This window comes from Tenrec ecaudatus, chromosome X, assembly GCF_050624435.1.
Source record: "Tenrec ecaudatus isolate mTenEca1 chromosome X, mTenEca1.hap1, whole genome shotgun sequence".
Lineage (NCBI taxonomy): Eukaryota > Metazoa > Chordata > Mammalia > Afrosoricida > Tenrecidae > Tenrec > Tenrec ecaudatus.
Window position 1 is genome coordinate 135,702,314 of NC_134548.1, and position 24,766 is coordinate 135,727,079.

Genomic DNA, 24,766 nt, shown 5'->3' on the forward strand with positions numbered 1-24,766 from the left:
GGACTGAGCCCCGGTAGCATTAGGATGGTGGGTTACCAGTCGGACTGCTAAGCACAAAGTCAGCAGTTCGAAACTAAGAGTTTTTCCAAGAAAGATGAGGCTTTCTACTCTCATAAAGATTTACAGTCTCAGAAACTCTCACAAGCAGTTCTGCTTTGTCCTACAGGGTTGCTATGAGTCGAAACCAACTCAATGGCAGTGAGTTTGGTTTTCGTTTGAGACACCATGTCAGACGTATACAGATGAGGTGGCTTTGAGGGAACTGGTACAAGTTAATGAGGGACACGGGTGGTGATAATCCCTTCTAGAAGACTGCAAATCAAAAGGGAAAAACTGTATCTACTACATTTCCTTGGGTGTCTTCACTACCAATTTCCATATATCAATATCCTGTTTATTGTTTTTCAGTGTTTTCAGATTACATATTAGATTGTTTTTCTGCCTGTAATGGACTTTCATTTTTGTTTATATACTGAACAACATCATGGCCTGAATTCCCTACTATGAAAATTATTCTGACAACTATAGATTTGAGATCCGCCAAGTCTGTCATGAGATCAACTTAATTGTCCTAAATTGGATGTCCTTTAGCACCCTTGGGATCAACTTCAGTGGAGAGAAAGAGAGGAAAGCAGAGAGAGAAAATGAACCATGATGAACTAACACAGAGCAAGGTTTGAGCCAGAACGAATAGCTTCAAAGTCCTATGTTAGAGATGTCTCCAGTTGGTGGAGGGGATGGTGCCTTTCTATCCTGTAATAGTCATTGGGTGCAGGCTGCCCTGGAAACCTTCAGCTAGACAGCCCTATTCAGCCAAAGGAAATTCCTGAAGGGGGCTGACAGCTGAGACATGGAGGTAAAAGACAGTCCCCTTGTTGTGCCAAGAGTAGCCCAACAACCAAAAGGAAGCCTGATGGCATAGTGCATTGTGTGTTCTGCTGCTAACACAGGGGTTAGCAGTTCCAAACCACCAGCTGGGCTTTCTACTCCCATAAAGAATTACAGTCTCATCAGACAGTGTGAGACATAACAAAATAATAATAATTTATAAATTATCAAGGGTTCCTGTGGGAGGGATGGTGGGGGGGATATCAAGGGCTCAAGTAGATAGAAAATGTTCTGAGAATAATTATGGCAACAAATGTACAAATGTGCTTGACACAATGGCTGGATGGATGGATTGTGATGAGTTGTATGAACCACCAAAAAATATTTTTTTTAAAGAATTATACTCTCCCACAGAGGCACAGGGGCAGTCTAGCCTGTCCTATAGGGTCACTATAAGTCGGCATTGACTCTATGGCAGTGAGTTCAAGTTTGGTTTTTGGAGCCCAGCAACCAGTTCAGTAGGATTGGATGGCCATTTGTTTGTTTGTTGTTGTTGTTGTTGTTGTTAGGTGTCCTTGAGTTGGTTCTGACCCATACAACAGAATGAAAAACTTTGGTGCTTCACCATCCTCACCCTTGGTGTTCTGGTTGAGCCCATTGTTGCCTACACAGGGTCAATCCTTCTCATCAAGGGCCTTCCTCTGGAGCTGCAATTCAGTTCTTCCTTAATTGCTTTGCCCCTTCTCTCTGGGCAAGCTGCTAGTTTATCTTGTTCAAATGCAAATGGAAATCGAGCACTTGCCTAGAGGCCTCGGTAATTTAACGACTGTTCTTCAAAATGAAGAAGGAGAAAAAGGTGGTCAGCACGTGCAGTCTGGAATCAGAATGACGGAGTGTTGGGCACAACTCAAAGCAGCTTCACGTGTTGCCAGGTTGGGCACATTCAAGCTCACACAGAGCGGAGGACAATTCTGCAGCTGTGAACCAGCAGGCTTCTTTATACAGCGCCATGGCTTTGTTCCATACCTCGCCTCCTACAAGCCTCAATGCCTTCCAAGTCCCACTTTTGTCCCCTCAAGCTCCTATTTACTCTCTTTGGTCAGCTCCAACGCAGAATGGTCCAAGCACAATAAATTCTGTATGGAAACAAAAGGTTCTCTCAGGTTGCTCACTGACTTGTGCTGAACTGAGATGACCATTCCCCCCACCACCCTCAGGGCTTGTAAACAGCCAGCCCCGTGCTCGCTCCAGCAGACTCACAGGAACTCTGCAGCAGCAGGAAGCCATGGTTCAGGCTTGCAGACTTCGGAAAATGTGATCACACAAACCAGGAGACCCCAGGCCCAAGCGCATTAAAAGAAAATTCAGTGTGTGTTCTCTATTTAATTTTTGATTAGGTAATGTATTCAAATGATTCAACAAATAAACGTCTTAAAAGATGGAAAATGTCAGTACTTGTTAAGAGGCCTCTCGTTTGTGTCAGCAGGAAGCAGAGAGGGGCGCACTGGTCTGTCATCTATGTCTTCCAGGAGCTTATGCTCGGAGCGGGCAGCATGAGTCAGTTTTCCTCTTTATTGCTTCGTGTGTGTGTGTGTGTGTGTGTGTGTATGTGTGTGTGTGTGCGTGTGTGTGTGTGTGTGTGTCAGTGTCTGTGCTTACAAAAAATGTTTGCTTTTGGTAAAATAGTCAAATATTACATAAATAAATTACAATGAAAGGAAAGTTCTCAGTAAACCTACACCTCAGATGTGTGTGTATGTGTGTGTGTTTCAGTTGCCTTGGAATTGGCTGTGACTCATAGCAACTCCATCTGTATCTGAGGAGAATGGACAGGGCTTTTCAAAGTCCCCCCCTTTTTTTTAAGCAGATCATCAACCTGTTTGCCTAGGTGCTTCTAGGTGGATTCAAACCTACAACCTTTCAGCTAGCAGTCAAATAAAGAACCCATTAACTGTTTGCGCCACCAGGGACTTGAGACACCTCGGAGATAAACCAAAAAGAAAACAAACTCAACAGATTCCTGCCCACACCTACCCCATCCCTACCCACACATGACAAAGTTGAACTGCCACCAGAGGGTTTCCAAGCCAGGGCTTTTTTATTTTTAGTCCTGTTCTACATTTTCTTCCCACTCTATCCAGGACATTCTTTTTTAAAATACAGATTTATTGGCATATGTTTCACATATCATACAATTTAAATGCTCCATCATTTTGAGAAGCGTTGTGCAATCGCAATTACAATCCATTTCAGACCATTTACTTCTCATACTCATTGTTAGCTCCTCATCTCCCCTCAAGCCTCCCCTGCCTTTCCCCTGGCTAACTATTAATCCAGTTACTGTCTCTATAGATTCACCTATCCTGGATGTCACATAAAGAAAATCAGATAGCACACAAACAGGAAACAACAAAAAAACAAAAGACAGACAACAAAACATAGAAAAACTTCACTTGAAAAAAAAGCAGAAAATATGAAATCAACCTTAAAATGGGTCCAAAAGGAGATCAAATGATAAGGTATGACCTTTAGGCCTGACTACATCTACCGCAATTGACTGGACAACGCTCTCTGCCTGATACCAGAGTTAGTCTCGAATCTGGGCTATGGTCAAAGGGGATTGACTGGAGGCTTAATCCATGTGTGGACCTGAACATGGATATTGGACTTCCACTGTCATTCATAGCCTTTTGCAATCCAGGTGCTCAGAAATGAAGCTCTGATACCATGCATTTCTTTGGATTTAGATCAGTGGCTCTCAACCTTCCTAATGCCACGACCCTTTAATACAGTTCTTCATGTTGTGGTGACCAGGCAACCATAAAATTATTTTCGTTGCTACTTCATGACTGTCATTTTGCTACTGTTATGAATCCAGTGACCCCTATGAAAGGGTTGTTTGACCCCAAAGGGGTCATGACCCACAGGTTAAGAACCACTGAGTTAGACTAATAGGATCTTTTTTCAGCGCTGTTGGTAGCAATAGCAGGGTTATGAAAATCGATGTTTCTTAGGTCCATGAGTTCATTGGACTATGTTTCCACTCTCTCTTTTCATCAATCTTCTTGGGGGAGAGTCCAATAATTGAAAATTAAATGGCTGCTTATGAGCTTTGGGTGAAACTCCAGTAGCTGCTCACAAAATTGGGATGTAGAACATTGTCTTTGCGATCTGTTTTGCCGTTTGATCTTGATGTCCCCTGAGACGTTGACCTTGATTCCCAGAACCAGCAACTCATTCCCTCGTTGTGTATTGTTATCTCCAAGAAGTTTTCATAAATTTGCAGCAAAAGTAAATACGCATAAACAACTATTCTCTGCCAAACTTATATAAATTTGTGGATGTAATTCCACGCTCCCCCTCCCACCTCTTTAACCTGCATGTCTTTCTTAGCATCTACCCACAGATCTGCATTGTCAACCCTGCTATTTTCTTTGCAACAATAGATCACAGATTTCTTTGCTTGTCAGTATGTACAGATTGAACTATTGTTTCCAGGAGTACCATAGTGTTCCACGTGCATGTAAGATATTTATCCACTTACATTTACAATGTTTAAATATATATAATACTACTTTTTCACATAGGATTCTGCATTGATTTACTTTGAGTTTAGATCTACTGATCCCTGGAGAGATGAATCTGAAGTTTGTAAGGGAAACTTCAAGGTAAAGGCAGAGAATCATTTAGAGAGGTCTGTAGGTGGTAGGAGGTGTCAGGTAAAGGAATCACAGGTACACTGGTTCTGTGTCACCACCCAATTCTGTTCCACCCAAAGAGTAGAAGAGAACTAATGAGTACAAGTTACTAGAAGGTGGATTTTTTTCTGAAAAGGTAGATTTTTTTTTTTACTTAACATGTGGAAAACTTATATTTTGATACCAGACCTTAAAACAGCAGTTCTCAACCTGTAGATCACAATCCCCTTTGGGGTTCGAAAGACCCTTTCACAGGGGTTGCCCAATTCATAACAGTAACAAAATTACCGTGATGAAGTAGCATCAAAAATAATTTTATGGTTGGGGGGGTCACCACAACAGAGGAACTGTATTAAATGATCACGGCATTAGGAAGGTTGAAAACCACTGCCTAAAAACAAAGTTTACTGCAATATTTACTGTGTAATTTCATTACCATTATTATTCAGCCAATACTTTCTTCATAAGTAGTATCAACTCAGTCCTTTCTGAATTTTCATAAATTCTTACCATAATTAGATTCTAATTAATGTGCCCTTATTGTACATTGCTGTAGAACAAATTTCCAAATGCTGTAGTCTCTTTCTTCCTCTGTTCCTTTCTTCAGCCTATGCCTTGGCCCACCATGTACCCTCAACTCCCACTGAAGCTGAGAGCACATCGACAACCCACATGAAAATGTAAATCTCAGAAATAAATATGCGTGGTTGGTTTAAAAAAGAGTAAGAATTAGCATTTAAAGCAATGGTAATTTACTCTGATCTGTAATTTTGAGCTCCTGTGCTGAAATTCCTCATTTGGAAATTACCAAGTGCTTGGGTCTCGTTTGTGATCTTCTTCCTGCATACACCCAGCACACAAAGGAGTCATAATGACCGGCTGAGTCACTGCTGCCATCTCCCTGAAGCGTGCTCTCCAAATGTCAATACCATTTTTTATGGTACAGTGAAGAAGATTCTCAACTGTAATGTGCTTACACTACAGGATGAGCCCAAGATAGCACAGAACCAAGAGTGTATTCAAAGGACAACAGGATCTTCCTCTTTTCTCTGCTCCTCCAAATGTTGTCTTTGCAAAGCTTCCCCATAACCTGCTCCCATTAGTCATGGTGGTTGGTATTGTTAGATGTTGTCAAGTTGGTACCAACTCACAGTAACCCTGAGCACAGTAGAACAAAACACTGTTGCCCATTACAGTCATCGTAGCACTTGCTATGTTTGAGATCATTGTTACAGAAAATGTGTCAATCTATCTCCTTGTGCCTCTTCGTTTTTGCTGGGCTTCTACTACAAATAGTGTCCTTCTCCAGGGACTAGTCCCTCCTAATAATCTGACCAAAGTACATGGTATGAAGTCTTGCCATCTTTACTTACTTCTAAAGAGCATTCTGACTGTACTTCTTCCAAGACAGATTGTTACTTTTTCCAGAAGTCTATGGTATATTCAATGTTGTTTGCCAACACCATAACTCAAATACATTGATTCATGTTCAGTTCCTTGTTACCATATATACTCATGGATAAGCTGAGTTTTTCGGCACATTTTTATGCCGTTTTGTGGTAAAATTAGGTGCCTCGGCTGATATTCGGGTCGGCTTATACTCAAGCATGTAGTGTAAGTGTCCAATTTTTTTTCATACAATTGCAAATACCGTGGCTTGGAATCGAGTGTACTTCTCAACATTTTAAATAGGACTTTTATGATAGATTTTACCAATATGTCATTTGATTTCTTGGCTGCTATTCTCATAGTGGAACCCTGGTGGCTTAGAAGTTATGCTGTGGGCTACAATCCCCAAGGTCGGCAGTTCAAAACCTCCAGCTGCCCCTCAGGAGAAAGATGAGTCTCTCTACTCCCATGACCAGTTAGTCTTAGGATTCCACAGGGACAGTTTCATCCTGCCCTATAGGGCTACCATAAGTCAGCATTGACTCAATGACAGGGAGTTGGTTGTTTGGTCGGTTTGGTTCTCATGGTCATTACTTGATGGATCCAAATGAAATGAAATCCTTGACAGCTTCAATATTTCTCCACTTATCAATGTGTTATTCTGAGTAGACTAGGGAAACAAACTCACAAACACTCATATGTGTATAAGAAAAAGGTTTATTTAAATACAAGAACAATTGAATATTGAGAAAACACACCAGCCCAGTCCAGATCAAGTCCATAAGTCCAATATTAGCCCATATGCCCAACATCAATCTATAAAGTCCTCTTCAGACTCAAACACAAGCAGTGAAGTCAAATGCTGGAAGATCACAGGCCAGTGTGGGAAGTCATGTGGATCCAGTGGCATTGTAAGCATCACAGCACTGGCAGCTCCGAAACTCTGAATGTCTCAGGGTAGCTTCATGTGGCTTCTCCTCAGAAATGTCTCACAGGCAGTGAGCTTTGTCAGTTGAGAGTGACCAAGGGAGTGAGCAGAGGGAGTATGTATGTTTCCAACCTCCAGAGTTCCCAGAATCCTCAGAAGACCATGCCCTCACAGAGGCCTCATTGACTATAACCTGATTGACAGGTAAACTCCACCCCTTCACTCCTAATTCTCTCAAATTGACAACAAATTATATCACTACCACAATCAAGATGTTATCTATTGGGTTTTTTTGTTTTCTTTATGTTGAGGTGTAATCCATACTGAAGGCTGAAGGTTTTTTAAATTTTTTTTATCTTTTTCAGTAAGTGCTTCAAGTGTTTCTCACTTTCAACAAGCAAGAGTGTGTCTTATATTTATCAAAGATTGTTAATGAGTCTTCCTCCAATGTTGATGCTACATTTTTCTTCATATAAACTAGATTCTTAGTTTCTTTGCTCTTGGTACCCAGTGAATAAGTATGGTGAAAGGATACAATCTGGATGTACACTTTTCTTAATTTTTTTAAACACTTGTTCTATTCCAACAGCCACCTCCTGGTCTATGTGCAAGTTCTATAATTTGTTATGATGAAGAGTTGAACGTCTTTTCATAGTAAATAAAACACGGGTAAATATCTTTCTGGTATCCTCTGTTTTAACCAAGCACCAGCTGATATTGGCAATGGTATCTCTCATTCCACATCCTCTTCTGTCTCCAGTTTAAATTTCTGATACTTTAAAATTATTTTTAACAAAAATTTATGTGTGATGATAGTGCTTTTGTTTGATAATTTCCACATTCTTTTGTATCACCTTCCTTTGAGTTGGTCATAAACATGGATCTCTTCTATTGGAATGGCCAGATGTCTTTCAAGCTTCTGAGTATAGATGAATGAGCATTTTCAGTGTTGTAGAGAATTGATGAAATATCTCACTTCGTAGTCTATCCATTCCTGGATCATTTTTTCATCAGTGTTTTTCCGCAATGAAATTCAGACTTCTTCCTTCGACATCATCCACCATTTCTTGATCATATGCTCCCTTCTAAAATACTTCAATATTTGCCAATTCTTATTGGCACAGTGACTGTGTGTTCCTTCCAAGGCTTGAATTTTTTCTTAGGTTTTTCAGTTTGAGAAATGTCATACAGGTTTGATCAATTTTCAACTTCAGAAATAGATAAAAATCTTCAATTCCCTCATCTTTGGCATTAGTGTTTGGTGGGTGAATTTGAATAATGGTCATATTAACTAGTCTTCCTTGTAGAAATGTAAATACTATGATATCACTGACAACACTATACTTCAGGATAGATTTTTTTTTAGATTTTTTTAGATTGTGAATTGGGTAAAGGTTTTCAGAGCAGCTAAATTTCCCACTCAACAATCCATACCCACTTTGTTTCATGCTACTCATCGCAATCCTCACAATGTACTTATTCCACTTCTTCCCAGAGCTTCCCACCTCCATTCCGCCTTCTTTCCTTACCCTTCTGAACTTTGTCCTTGGATAAATGCTGCCTCTTTATCTCCAATGGTGGATTATTCTAAGCAGTGTGTACCTCACTAGTGTTAAGGTTCCCCTTCTTGATGCTGTCTATTGTTTCACCATAGGGGTGAGTTCTTTTCCACACCTGAAAGATGACTAAATGCCATTGTTGCAGAATAGATCTGAAAATGGTTTTTTGCCAGTCCTGGCATAGTAGACCACATGACTTTTTGACTCAACACAGCCAATATTAGTCCATTGTAGCTCATCAGTCTCCTTCCAGCATCTCTTTCCATTTTTTTAATCATTTTGTTGGGGCTCATACAACTCTTATCACAATCCATACAAACATCAAGTGTGTAAAGCACATTTGTACATTCATTTACCCCATCATTCTCAGCACATTTGCTCTCCACTTAAGGCCCTGGCATCAGCTCCTCATTTTTCCCCCTGCCTCACTACTCCCTCTCCCTCATGAACCCTTGATAATTTATAAATTATTATTTTGCCATGTCTTACACTGTTTGACATTTCCCTTCACCCGCTTTTCTGTTGTCCGTCCCCCAGGGAGAAGTTTATATGTAGAGCCCTGTAATCAGTTCCCCCTTTCCAATCTTTTTCCATTTTTTGAGAGCTTCCATTTTTCCTGGATTCATCCTTGATACATTCCCCATTCAAGGGTTGTTTGCAGCTGTTTCTTCTTAATTTGTGCCATGCCACGTCAGCAAATGAAGGTCTCAAGAACTTTGCTAATTTGATGTGATTAGAGTAAACTTGTTTGATCTGGCAGCTCTTCTCCAATCATATTCTGAGTGCCTTCCAACCTGACGTTCTCATCGTCTGGCACTGTGTCTGGCAAGTTCAGCTGCTCTTCAGGAGGTTATCGCTGGTCAATGTTTGCAGAAGTAGATCTACAAATACTTCTTCCTAGTCTGTCTTTCTTTGGCAACTCTGCCGAAGCCTGTCCATCATGAGTGACTCTGCTGACACTTGAAATTTCATTTGCGTGGATTCCAGCATCACAGCAACGTGGAAGCCAGCACGGTGCAGTGAACTCACAGAAGAGTTGGGTCCTTGGTTATTATCTAAATATAAACAATTTTAAATTTATGGAAATAGAGTTACTTCTGATGACATCAAAAAGCATGTCAATACTTGATGATTAGAGCTTACTCACTGAAGAAGAAAGCACAGGGGTCTGCCTCCTGAAAAATACAGACAATAGAACCCAACGGAGAAGTTCTGCACTTGAACTCGCAGGGTTGCCTTGAATCAGAAGTGTGTGTGTGTGTGTGTGTGTGTGTGTGTGTGTGTGTGTGTAGAGAGAGAGAGAGATTTGATGAATATCATATCATATTAGTCACATGAATACTCAAAAAGACCAGTACATAGAAAACCCTAGCCTATTTTTGTGAATTACTCTTTCAGATATTCATCTGTTCCCAGTTTCTCATCCCCTCTCAGAAGGTTATCTATAACTCCCAGCAACAGATCAGTTCCCTCCCCTACAGCACAGATACAGGGTGGCAGCAGTAAATAAGGATCAAGGGGGTAAATATGATATATTTAATAAAGATTTTTGTCATGTTTTCTTAGAGTTAATTTAGTTGGGAGACATTATTTACCTCATTGGATATTCATAGCTATGTAAGGATCAGCCATAATACAATGAGTTTCTATCTCAACTAATTCTGAAGACTGTTTATATGTAAGATGAACAACTTACATAGAGTTGAGTTTGAACTTACAAATGAGCTTCACAAGTAACAGAAAAGACAATGTCCAAATATAAGAAAGAATCTTAGAACATTTATTCCATAAATACTATAATAGAGATGGCAATAAAAACAATTAGATACTGTCATTCAGTTCTTACTGATTAAACGAAGGCTTGATACAGACCTAGTCTGTATAACACCAGTTATAGAATCATATTTCCTTTAAGACTAAAGGTGCCAATTGTCTGGTAAGTTCAAGACTAAGGTCATATATGTACATAAGCCTGCTCTCTACAATGAATACAGTTCGAAGGGACTCAAGGTATAGTGAATGAAAACTGTTTTGAACTACAGAAGTGTGTTGTGTTAGCTTGTTTTAAAGAAAAATGATCATTGAAGCCGTTTTTCCTTCCTTTAGGATTTTCCATCCTCCAAGCGATTATGGAAGCAGCCGTGCAAAACAACTGGCAAGTGACAGCACGGTCTGTGGGAAACATAAAGGACATCCAGGAATTCCGGCGCATCATTGAAGAAATGGACAGGAGACAGGAAAAGCGATATTTGATTGACTGCGAGGTCGAAAGGATTAACACTATTTTGGAGCAGGTACATTGGATATTTATTCTCCACCTAACCAACATGTTAAATCATCAACCCAAAGCAGTTCCCATATCTGCTAATAAATTAAGTAGCCAACAGACTAAGCATGTCAACAGCTTTTGATAGTCTCTAATCCTTATTTCCTCCCCCGTGGCTGAGGGGTTATGGGTATGAACTAAACTCATGAAAATTGCATAATATGATTCATCTGGAAAGCTCTGCAATTAATACTACTTGCCATATAAAGAAAGGGAGAGAACTCTGGTAACATAGTGGGTTATGCTTTGAGCTGCTAACCAAATGGTCAGCAGTTCTAACCCACCAGTTGATTGACGGAAAGATGAGGCTGACTGCTCCCATAAATGTTCAGTCTTGGAAATCCTAGGACGCAGTTTTACTCTGTCCAATAAGGTTTTTATGAGTCAGAATCAACTTAATGACTGTGGGTTTGGGTTTGGAGTTGATCAGATAAGGATCCCTGGTGTCACTGCTTGGGAAGCTTTGGGCTGCTAACCGCAAGGTCAGTGGTTCAAATCCACCAGCCTATTCACAGGAAAAAGGTGAAGCTATCTACTCTCATGAAGATTTACACCTCAGAAACCCTATATAGCGTTTCTGTGAGTCATAATTTACTCAATAGCAATGGATTTGGGGTTTTTATCAGATAAACACACTCCTCCACAGTTATGTTTCATTAAAATCTATTTCAAAGTAATCCTCCTCTTCTCACCAAACCTTCCTCCCATCAGGAATGGGCAATATTTTAGGACAGAGAGGCAGGGGTTTCGTTTGAGCAGTCTAGTTGCCAGAATACTCACTACCCCTTGATCTTTCCAAAGAAGGTGGAGAAAGAGAGAAAGTGAGCTGTGTATGTCTCTGTACTTTAAAAACATATTTTTAAGATGGTATGGAGGGGTGAGTGATAAAGACAGGCTAAGAGGAGAAAATATGATTTAATGGGGAAAATATATTTATTCTTAAACTTGGATATTTACAGTTAACACACAAAAAATATAAGAAATGTTTCCCCCTAAGCCAGATAGATATTTTATTTGGGATAAAGAGTCAAACTGACATGGGGTGCAAGTTTATTATTTTCCTTAGAAGTCTCAGTATTCTAGTTAATAACAAAGTATCTGTCCTACCATAAATAAAAATGCAAGGGAAATATTTCCTTTCTTGTTTGATCCTAGTGTGCCTGGGAGTCAAGATAGCCTCCGAGATTACAGTGATAATAAGATCCATTCCCTGAGAGAGCTGTTTTATACAAAATTAAATATTAACAATTTGTCAGATAAGCCTCCATCTACTACTACAAGAAGCGAATTTTTCTAAAAATGAGGAGAAAGGAAAAAAAGAGAGAAATTGCTGACAGCATCATAAAGACACATACAAAGCTGTTTCCTTGGTAAGAACAGCATCTCCTCTAGTGAATCGTGTCACACAGAAAATCTAGAGCACTAGCCTGGTTACATCAAACTTCTCAACTAACATTCTCTTGAGCTACTCCCCATCCCCTCGACACGCACGCACGCACACACACACACACACTGATTTTCTTAGATCTTGAAAGTGAAGAATCAGGTCAGTGATGTTGGTGCATGGACTATATGCCCTCTAAAATTTTCTACCAAAATAGCCTTTTAATGGGTGACCTACTTAATAGCCCAAAGCAAAGGAACATCCTCCTTGTCATACATTGTTTTCCTTCTTTTCTATTAGTGACTTTTATTTCTTGAATGTCTTGCATTCTATTAAGTCTTTTTGATTTTATAGGATCTTATCCTGGGGTCTAGGATTGTTCTGCATGATGTAATAAAACAAACAAGAGGTGGAGCGCTGAACCCGAATAACACTGTGAGATCTTAGGGCACATAAACTCTGTGTTCCTCAGTTTTCTCATCTGTAGAGTAGGAATAATAAAGTTTGTTTTGCTTAACTCACAGTGCTGGCATAATTTCTCTGAAGGCATAGAATGTCACAGGAAAAAATTCATTATTATTACACACTTACAGGAAAACCAAACTATCATTATTTGAAAGTTTTGTTCCATTCTCTCATCTCCTGTCAGAATTCCTATATGTGCATATTATGCTCATGAGGATATTTCTGCTGGTGGATAGCTGCCTGATTCAATTACCAATATATGTGTGAAACTATAAACAGGTTGTCACTAATAGAGTTATCTGCCTATGGCTGAATAGATCCTCCATCACAGTAGCATATACCTGTGGCCTTCTTTGCAAGGTCCTACTGCCATTAAATTGATTCTGACTCAGAGTTCAAAATATGGATCTTAATATTTATTTAGAAAGGCAGAATAGCTAGCTTTCAGAACATGAATTCTGAAGCATTTTAGCATAGATTATATCTCAAGTTGTGTGATCTGGGGCCAGTTACTTGATCTCTCTCTGCTTCCATTTCCTCATTGTACAATTGGAATAATCACTTTACCTTCAAGAGTTAAAGTTTTCAAAGCACTTAGAAAAATACCTGACATATACTGTTTGCATAGTGCTTTGTTGCTGCCAAATGTTCGCGTGGATTATTTCATTTGATGTTCCTTATAGGGGAGGCAGTCCGGGAGATGCGTTTATCCCCATCGTTTACAGACAATGAAATGAGACTCGGAGATACTTAAGTAACATATCCAACGGTGGCCCTCTGCTCAAAGCTAGTAAATAGCGGAACCCACACTAAACTCAGTGCTGATTACACTACACTTTACCACTCTCCTTAATTTGCAAGTCATTCATTAAATAAATATTCAGCCAATGCCACTCCCTAGGTTTGGCCTGCTTATCAGGCATAATCTTAAAACAATTGCAAAGCAATTGGAGAAGATTCAGAGAAGGGCAGAGAAAAATGATTAAAGCATTAGAAATAGGGCCTATGAGGAAAGGCTAAATGAGTTGAGGCTGGTTAGCCTAGTGAAAGAGAGCCAAGAGGCGATTTAATCACCAGACTCAAGCATCAAGAGTTATCATAAAGAGGGCACTGACCAACTGTTCTACATGGCTAAGGACAGTGCCAGAGCAAATGAGCTTACCTAGACTTGAGAGACAGTCAGCACTGGAAGGGACTTGTAAAGGAGAGAGGAAGCTGGAAGAAAGTAAAATCTCACCAGTTCATGGTATGTAAAGGTGGGGCATTCCGAATTATTGGACAGGTCAATCTAAAATATTTCTACCATTGTTCTCAAGAGTATACAAATGTTGCAAGTTAATCCTCTGTATTGACAAATATAGACACTTATAAAAAGAAGACTCGTAGGTTGCATAAGAGTTAGCGCTAGATTCATTTAAAGGCTAGCTGAACCTAACAGCAGCTCTGAAGGAGAAAGACTTAGTAATCTCTTCTCAAAATATTACAGCCCAGAAAATCCTATGGGACAGTTCTGCTCTGTCATACAGAGTCCCTGTGAGTCAAAATCAGTTTGATGGCATCGTGCAACAACATACGAGACCTCTAATGAATAGAAAGGATGTCTAATAATTTGCCTATCCACTATTTCAAGAGTAATTCTCTTTTAAAATATTTAAACATTCCTCATCAGTCTTTCCCATGTTTTTATTTTTCCATAGACAATTCAAAAGTAAGTCTCAGCATAGTTCCTGCCCAATTTATATAACATTTGCTAACTTAGTGAATTCCAAACCAATGTGCTTCAGTGTGTTACCTAGAAAAATTAATAGGATACATGATTTATTCTAGAGCTATTCAAGGCTAAAGTCACATTGTCTGAAGGTCGGAGTCTTAAAGCAGGTCAATTCCTGAGATTCTGTTCATATAAGGAAACTTGGTCAACTCAAAGACAGTAGTTTAAAAAAGGAAACACTCAAGTTATTAAGTCACATTTCTAAAAGATAATAATTCAAAGAAGATCTACAATATTAGAGGTCTTTCTAAAATACTAGACTGTAACCCAAAGGAGATGGTGCTTGCTCCAAAATATGTCTAGCAATTGTAGCCACTAGCCACCGCTAGGCATGTGCACCTGCTTCTTGTCTCAACTTCCACTAAGCTGCAAGTGGTCCTCTCCTCTAGGATGCTCCCCTTGGTCCTAGTCCTCACTTTCATGGTTTATTTAGGTGACTTGATAGTTCTTAAAACAGTTTGGGTTGGTACCACTCCTCTTTTGAATATTTGATTTGTTATATAGTTAAACAAGTATCTTTGGGAAATCAAATAGACATGATTTCAAACTGAGTTCCTTTAATTCACCAGGTAAAGTGATTTAACGTCTTTGTATCTCAATTTTTCTCATCTTAGAAGACTTTTCTAATAACTTTTCATGGGTTTTGTGAGAATCAAATAAGATATGTGGGAAAACTTGGCTTAGTGCTTGGCACTTGTGCAAAACTTGTATCCATAGCTTAGGAAAATTAGTTAAGAACTGTTGCTCAAGAATAAGATCCCCATTATGGCTCTTTTCAGATACCAGTTCAATCTAAGGCCATGAAATTAAAGTCTAATACTTTCATTATGTTTAGGCCTTACTAATATGAGTTAAAGATGTTAGAATATCTTCCCTTTTTTATGTTTTAGAGGAACAAGTGTTACCAGGATTATTTAAGAATTGACTAGATTTTTCAACATCACTTAAATAATTAACGGCACTAAAACTTTGAGCTATGTGTGCTATCTGGACATTAGTTACTATGTTTCAGATACTATTGTAAGCAGTTGTTGGTATGTGTGTATTTGTATAGCTCACGGACTTCCATGAGTGGTACAAATGGTTAAGTGTTCTACTACTCACCTAAAGGTTAGCCATGTGAATCCAACCAGGAGTGCCTCAGGAGAAAGGTCTAATGACCTACTTCCAAAAGGTCACAGTCATTGAAAACTCAATGGCATCACTCTCATGGAACGCCACAGTCAATTGGCTTAACATAATCCACAAAGAAAATGCTTTACATCCTACTTTGAGAAGTAACTCACGGGGTCTTGTTATTGTCCCTTTACAGTGCAACTTATTGGTCTCTCCCCCATCCAGAGAAAAGAAGAATGATGAAAATCTAAGATGCATGGTAAAATTAGTCCAATAAGCTAGTATACCACATAAACATCTGCGTCTAAGTCTCTGAGACCAAAGAAATAGATGGCACCCAGTTTCCACTATAAACTACTCTGATAGAGATCACATTAGAAGGCCATGGATAAAGAAATGTGGCACCAAATTTTAAATGATAAGAAACACCAGGCTTACATGTTAGATAGAGACTAGTGGGATCCCTGAGATTAGTCACTCCTCTTGTATAGAAATGAACTCACCCCCCACCACCACCCCATAGCTCAATTTTTATCTAATTAACAGGCAGGTGTATAAGGGGTAAATTGCACTAGTACAGTAGGCACACCTTAGAATAATCAACTGTTTAAGATCAAGAGGACAGCATTTACCCAAAGACAAAAGTTGGAAAGGTTAGGAAAGGAGGAGGAGTGGAAACAGGACACATAAGAAGGAGATGGGATCAATCCATGATATTATTACATTAAGGAGATTGTAATTAATGAGATTAAACAAAATGTGCATGAATTGTTGAGCAGAAAACTGGTCTGTAAACCTTCACTCACTTCACAATCAAAAGCTCAAAGCAAACAAAAACAGAGTAGTACAGTTCCACTCTGAGGAATATGGAGTGAGCATGAGTCGGAACTGAGTCTACAGCAGCTAGTTTAGGTATGTATTTATATATACAAGGGCACTTTTTAAAGTCTGTGGAAAATTGGGATTTAACAGCAATCGTTTTTCCCACAGACTTTTGAAGCTGCCTTATGTGTGTGTGTAAAATGAACTAATCCTCATTTTAGTCCTATAAGGTTGATGAGAATATTATCCCCATTTTTTCTGATAAGAAAACTGAGACCTATAGAGGGTCATATAGCTAGTAGTTGGTGGAGCCAGAATGGTCAAACCCAGAGGATATGACTATGGGTCCTATTCTGTTAATCGCCGCACTAATCAGCCTTGCATCTGACTGAGTTTCTCAGTGGGAGTATATTCAACTGAGTATAAGTGAGAAGCATCAGTTTGCATTCAGGAGCAGCTTTGTTTATGCAGCAACCATTTCACAGATATTTTCTCCACTTGATGAGGAGACATATCCCATTAACACATGGAATTGAAAACATACCCTGTAAACCTATCCTTTGGTGAAGAGCTCATTTATGACAAACAGGTTCATTTACTCACAGTGGAAAACTAACTATGGAATGGGCCCCACAAAAATTGGAATAAATTGTGAGGGGTACTTTTTAGGGTGACATGAATGTACAACTAGCATTCCCATCTGCATGGATTTCTCATCAGGTAAAAAAAAAAACTTATATTGGCATACTTAGACTAGGTCATGCCTATTTCGTCCTTTCCATGCTATGTATAGCTGGTAGGTATATTGCTTTTTTCCCTCCATTAACACCCACAAAACCAAGCATAGGGCTGGTTCTGGGAAAGCAAAAAAATGCCCAAAGATTATATTTTTAGTGGTGCAGCTTAGCTCTTCTGGACCACTAGACTTGAGCAAGTGTGTTCCAAAGGGTATTTCCTCCCTCTCACCCAGTATCACTTTGTAGACATAGTTGAGAGGACCCCTGCCTTGAGCTCCTTGTTTTAAAGGGTTCCTCATACACAAACATTGAAACACACAGAGTATCTTTTTGCCTGTTGGTCTTGCAAATTTTTTTTTAATTTAGTAACTGGTTGATCATCAGGAAAAAAGTGGAGATGAACACCTAAGCCACTTGGGTTCCACAGACCAGAGCACGTAAGCATAAGATTGAAAGAGAGACAATGTTAGGGACCATGGGGGATAAAATAACAGCTCTGCCATAGGAAGCAAAACTGACTCCCCCAAATCACTCCAAGTGGAGGATCCTGGTAGGTCAGTTTCCCAGTTAGCTGTATCATCTCCCTTTACACTACTTGAATGGTGGAGATTGGGAAGGCAGGTAGAATTTCCCAACAACTCCGAATCATAAAAGTAGAATATGTGATGGAAGTAGACTTACAGCACATGATTTCTTGGACAACTTGACAGGTATACACTATCTCAGGTTCAAGTGGGTCCACTTATCATGCAGGAACCCTGTAATCAGCTTACACACTGCCCTTCCCTACTCTAGCAAACTTGCCAGCCCACAGGCAGTAGGGCTAACCTCAGGGAAAGCCTGGTATTCATGGCCCAAAGGTCAGATTCAATTGTGTGTTAGGCTGAGCCCTGAACAGGAGCATGCAGCTGCGACAGATCTACCTTGAAGCCAATACTGAGCTACAGAAAAGTCAGTTAGCATCTTCAAACCCAACAAGTGAGGCATTTGACAGGCGTTACTTACCTGGATCTCATAGAGAATATCCATGTAAGGGAAATAAGGGCTGCAGACAATGGGAGCTGTGGGAGTGAATGATTGTTTCCTAAAAAATAACTACATATTGAAGAGGTAATTCATATTCAATCATTATGGAAAATTGTATAGCATGTCCTGAAAAAAATGAAAAGTAGAAGCACCCTATCTAGCAATACAACCTCTAGGTATATAATTTAGAGAACTAAAACTCATGACACAAACAAACGTGCAGACCTATGCTCATAGTATTATTTACAATGGCAAAAATACCAAAAAAAATCCTAACATCCCATCAACAGAGAAATGAATAAACAATCTGTGATACAAACACACAGTGGAATGCCATGCAGGCATAGGGAATAACAATAAGTTCTCAAAATGGACTGTAACATGGATGAACCTGGAGTCATTATCTAGGGTGAACTTTAAGTCAATCACAGAAGGACAAATTTGATATGATCTCACTATTGTTTTTTTTTTAAATGGGTATAGGTGTCCATATAGAAAGCAACTTTCTTTGGTAGTTACCAGAGATGAGGAGAGGAAGGACAAATCACTATCTAGATAGTAGACACAACCAGAACAAAATGGTGTGAAAAGTACTCAAAACTAAGAGATAAGTTTGATAAAAGTCATAACAGTAGTAATAACAATCAAATTCTGTGTGTGGTTATGCAGGTAGATGTTTATGTATAAGTAAACATAAATAACAATACAGGTACAAATGGATATGTGTTTCTAGAGACAAACGCATAAACAGGTTGGTATATATATATATATATATATATATATATATATATATATATATATATATCACTTAGAGGATATAGTTATGGATACCTCAAAGGATGGGGTTACTGAGTATGAAGGCTAAAGCCTATAGTCTTGATGGACAACAAGGTCATTTGGTAAAACATAGCTCATAAAGTTCCTACTTGAATGGGTAGCATTTGGATCGTGTCAGTAGCCATCTAAGATATAACTAGTGGTCTCTATGCATCTGGAGCAAAAGATAAAGAAGTAAACAAAAGACTTAAAGAAGAGAATACACTACAGGACTAATGGTCTACAGGACCGTGGCCTCGCCTATCTTGAAAACAAAGAAACTAAATGGTGCCTGGATACCACTACCAACCATTCTAACCAGGGACACAATAGTCCTAGGTAGAATAAGGGTGAAATGTAGAACAAAACTCAAATTCTTAAAAATGGCCAGATTTCCTTGCCCAGTAGAGACTAGTTGACTCCCCAAGATTATCGCCCTGAGATATTCTATAAACTTGGAACTCAAACCACTCCCATTAGCCACATATCAGCCAAAATACAGTGTGGCTAATAAAATATATAATATCACCCATGAGTACTGTGCTCCTCTAAACAATCATCTAATATGAGAAATCATAGAGGTACAAGTAAACTAGATAAATGGAAACAAAAAACAGAATGGAAATAATGAGACTATTGAAACACTGCAAAAAGTATTACCAATGTAACTGAATAGCTGTATAAAATGTATTAATTCAGACCTAAATTTGCTATGTAAATGTTCTTCATAATCACAATAGAGTATTTTAAGTAATTTTTCAATAGAAAAATAGGATTAGGTCTTTACAATGGGCATTGTAAAATTATAAGGAAATTTCTCCCACACAGATCAGTCAACTGTCTTCTAGTTAAATATCTGAAAGTGCTCATATTGAGAAGATTACAAAGAGGAAGCTTTCTACTCCCATACAGAGTTCCAATCTCAGAAACCCACGCAGCCAGATCTGCCTAATGGCAGTGAGCTTTTGAGTTAAGATATTAGGCATCGAATCTCTGGACAGAGCCAATTGTTAAGTGCTCAATAGCTAACTAAAAGATTGTTAGGTTGGAGTCTCCCCAGAATTCCTTTGGTAGAAAAGTCTGGCAATCTGTGGCTATTGGGTGACTTCTAGTTGGTTCCTGCTCACCGCAACCCTGTGGCCAATAAAGCTAAACACTGCTCCTTGCGGGGCCATCTTCAAAATCATTTCCCACCGTGCCAACCCATTGATGTCAGTCTTGGTGAGGACGTTTTACACTGACCTTCCACGTTATCAAACATAATGTCCTTTTACAGGGACATGTCCAAAGTATGTAAGATGATGATTCACCATCCTCTCTTCTAATGAGCATTCTAGCTGTCCTTTTTCCAGAACAAATTTGTTTTTTCTCCTGGCAACGCATGGTAGATTCACTAGTCTTTGCCAACACAGTAATTCAAAGGCATCAACAGCTAACAACTCATTGCCACCGAGTTGATCTGATTCGTAGGCCAGAGTAAAACTGATTCTGTAGGACAGCGTAGAACTGTCCCTTAGAATTCTCAAGGTTATAAATGTTTACAAAGCAGCTGGTGGTTTTGAACAGCTGACCTTGTGGTTAGCAGCTCAACTTGTAACCCACTCTTGCTTTCATATGCATATGAGGCAATTGAAAACACCTAGTTGTGGATCACACACATACACAGAGGTGTAGCTTATTGTCTACTTAAGTTGAGGCATAAATTACTAAGTGCTTCAAATATTCTTAACTTTCCGTCAGAATGATTGTGTCATCTGCACAGTACACGTTGTTAGCGAGTCTCTAACTTGAAGTCCACACTCCTCCACATTTAGTTCAGGTGGGATAGAACTTCATTAATCTCATCACTAATTTTATATGTAAGGGGAGTTTCACTAGGACATGCCCTGTATCACCTTATATCTTCCAAGAAGTAAAAAGAGAGAGAAGAAAGCAGAGAACACAGGGGTCTACTTCTGCCAAGAGAAAAAGAACCAAGAAGAGAGTGCATACCTTGGAACTATTGATGCCAAGGCACATGGAGATCTCCAGGGGATGGGCAAGTCGATGGATGGTGAAAGGAGATAAGACATTAACCCAAGAGCTAACAGAGAGCAGACAACTTCTGCCAGCACCAGCACTCTCAGTTTGGACTCCTCGCCTCCTAAAATGTGTGAGAATGAAAGTCTGGTAGTTAAAGCCATCCACTGGCATGATTGCTGGTGGGGCAGCACTAGATAACAAAGGCGGCCACTCTTCATTCAAGGGCCAGTTTCAGAGTCTCTTCAGACATCTAGTTTGGCTTGGCCTTTCCTGTCTTTAATATCTGTTTAATGTTATCCCACAACTGCCTCTGGTCTTCAGTCAGTAGTGTTCAATGTGTCAAATCTGTGCTTGAGATATGTAAATTTAGGTGGCACATACTCACGGTAATACTACATGGTTTAAAATCAAGAAAGATATATGTCGGGATTGTATCATATCATCCTACTTATTCAATCTGTATGGTGAGGAAATAACCAGAGAAGCGAGATCATGAATATTTGAGGAATGTGGCATCAGGAGTAAAGGAAGGATTATTAACAGCCTGTTATCTGCAGATGGCACGGCCTTGTTTGCAGCTTAAAGTGAGGAGGACATAAAGCACTTACTGAGGAACATCAAAGATTGCAGCCTTCAGTAGGGATGACAGCTCAATGTCAAGAACATGGAAGCCCTCAAAAGTGGACCAATGGCTAACATCATGATAAACAGAAAGGAAGATTGAAGTTGTCAAGGATTTTGTTTGGATCTTGATTAGATCCACAATCAATACTCATGGAAGCTCTAATGAAGCATTGCATTGGGTAAATCTGCTGCACAAGACCTCTTGAAAGTTTTGAAAAGCAAGGATGTTTCTTTGAGGACTAAAGTGTACCTGACCCAACCATGGCGTTTTCTTGTTTATATATATAAATAATTTTTTATTGGAGACTCATACAACTCTTATCACTATACATCCATTGTGTCAAGCACATTTGTGCCATGGCTTTTTAAATAGCCTCTTACGCATATGAAAGTCAAACATTTGTTCAGGAACACTGAAGAAGTGTTTGTTTGTTTGAAATGAACTTGTATATTACTAAAGAATCCAAGTTCACTTGCATTTTACTTTTCCTCCACTTATAGCCACTCAGACCAATGTTTAGATTTGAGGGTAAGGAATCTGGAGGGTTTTTAAGGCCATGAGCCTTCCCTTGAAGAAGACTAAATGCATATAAATTATGCTCCTGATGAAGAATATTAAAAGTGCCATGAACTGCCCAAGTAATAAACACATTTGTCTTAGAAGGAGTACACCAAGAATGATCTTTAAAAGAAAGAATGGTGAGACTTGGTTTCACATCCTTTGGACATGTCATCAGGAAAGACCAGTCCCTGGAAAAGGACATCATACAAGGTCAAGTAGAGGGGGAGTGAAAAGGAAGAAGATCCTTGACAAGATGGATCAACACAGTGGCTGCAACAGTGAGCTCAAACGTAACAGTTACTGTGAGGATGGCGCAGGGCTGAATAGGGTTTCATTCCGTTGTACATAGGGTTTCTGTGAGTTCCCATTGATATGACAGCACGTAACGACAACAACATACTCAAGTGAATGATCGATTCTCCCCGCTGGTCGCTAGCCGTGTTCTGACTGAGGATATGGAACTTTTCCCTTGTCTTTCCACAGCTGTAATTGATTTGATCCCATCTAGTGGCATTCGTGTGCATAGTCATCCTTTATGCTATAGAAAAAGGTACTGGCAATGTGTAAGTTGTTAGTCTTGCAAAATTCTACCGTGAGAGCTCCTGCTTCTGAAAACATTGCTCAATGAAAACCTCGTGTCTAGCAGGGGATACTGTCTAACAGAGAACTGGACCATGAGTACCTCGGCTGGAAGGCACTCACTCACACTATGACTGGAGAGGAGCTACTGCCTCCTCAAAGGAGTCGACATTAATGACATGAACGAGGGAACACTTGTGAGAACTTCATTTGAGGATGTGGCACAACTGAAAATAAGAAATAACTGCCAGCCTCCATTAATAACCGGCTGTGGAATTCATTTAGTGTAAATATAGGAAAATCGGAGATCATCAAAAATGAAATGGAATTCATAAAGACCAATATCCTAAGCATTTGTAAGCTATAAGGGGTTGGTACTGGCCTTTTTGAACCAGCCAATTGTATCGTCTACTGTACCAGAAGTGAGATCTATCGATCTATCTTGAATTATAACACTGTCAGTGATAAAATAATATCCATATGCCTGGTGAGCTACTTCCACAAAAAGCAGCCATTAAAAACACTATGGAGCATAGTTCTACTCTGAAACACATGGGGTTGCTGTGAGTCAGATAGACTTGGGGCCATGGACATACATACTAGGCACTATTAGGAAAAACTCTAAGTTCTCAAGATTTTTGTTCTTTGTAATAGCCCCTAGCAGCATGAATCAAGTTAGAGAATATTATCTCAACAAACACAGCATAATATTAAAAAGATAGAGTAGTGGAAAAACAGACCGGAGGCCACATCTGACCTCCTCTGGCCACCCTATGGAGAAGGTGAATCCAATTCCTCGCCAGTTCAAGACCCGATGCCACATGGCAGAGGTCAGACATGCCTTCACCTTCCATCTTTATTGACCCTAGTCTGGCATCCACTGTTTCTCCTTTTCTCCTAGGTTCGATAATCCATTTCAATGGCCTCAGAACTCACAGTTGTAGGGGTTTATTGGAGAAGTTAATAGGTTACTACAACCAGCCATAATAATCATTGGTTCACAGCAATACCTCTCAGTCAGCCAAGTCTCCCTCCAGGCCCCAGCCTCTCAGCCACGTGGTCCCTTAGCCTCTGGGTCTGCATCCCAGAAGCCTACCCATCACTCTGTCTCACAGTGCTGGCACTGCTCCTCTGCTAGTTCTATGATCTCCGTGCCACAGCCTCTGGTTTTTCAGGTCTCGGCCTCTGCATTTTGGGCAGGAATCTTTCATGTGCTCCACTTCTTCCCAGGATGCTCTCACTACTTCTGTGATGGTTCTCTTAAACACAGAGGAATGGCTTTTATGAAGGTATTTTTTTTTTGGTCTTTTGGCAGACCATATCCCCAAGGAAACAAAGGATGGTGACTTGATTCACACACTCTAACAGAGGCTCAGAATCCACCCCACCTTTATCTTTTCATTAGCGTAACAGAGAACTCTCCAAAATGGAATTATAACTACAGGCCTTGAGGCTAGCGATTATAATACATCCCAATGGAATTATGGATAGAAGAACCATATTAAGAAATTTTACTTCACCACACTACATAAGACTTTGCACGATAAAATGAAATATATAATCTGAATTTGTTTGTTTTTTTCATATGAGCAAATTAATCATAAAAGGTAAGATTAAATTTTTCTTGCTAAGACCTATAACAATTCTCCATCTTCTCCTCCCAGGTGCATGTTAAAGGCCTGTATGTAAAAGAAGCTCAAACCACTTTGCATTCCCTGCCCTCCTGGTTCCTAATGAGCAAGCTTCTGAATGCAGATCCATATCTAGCCAAACAGACCCTCCTACCCCCACCCGCCTTCCTTCCTTTTCCTCTTGCTTTACCTAAGTAGAGTGTTCCCTCTCTTTCCTGTCTCCAACCACTCCAGGCTTTCCCCTGACTCATTCATTTATTTTGAAGTCAAAATACACCCCAAACCACACAGCAATGTCACAAAAGCAAGTCCTATGATTGAATTTCTTATAGATGGTCACAACTAACATGATTTCTCTTACGTCCAACCTCATGCACTCCAATAGCTGAGTAGAACTATGTACTCACAATAAAAGCCTTCATTGTATTGGGTGGTTTTCACAGTAACTGGCAGCTTTAAATAAATTTGTTACCTAATTTCAAA

General features: G+C 39.6%; 1 protein-coding gene across 2 annotated transcripts in view; it reads left to right on the forward strand.

The window, feature by feature from the left end:
* The window catches only part of GRIA3 (glutamate ionotropic receptor AMPA type subunit 3), a 389,236-nt gene that overhangs the window by 182,311 nt on the left and 182,159 nt on the right, over nt 1-24,766 (forward strand). For both annotated transcript variants that reach the window (XR_012781217.1, XM_075539616.1), the window contains exon 4: nt 10,509-10,696. Coding sequence is in view for 1 of the 2 variants with exons in the window: in XM_075539616.1 (XP_075395731.1) it covers nt 10,509-10,696 (188 nt within the window). In the remaining variant the exon portion in view is untranslated. The remainder of the gene's footprint in view (nt 1-10,508; nt 10,697-24,766) is intronic.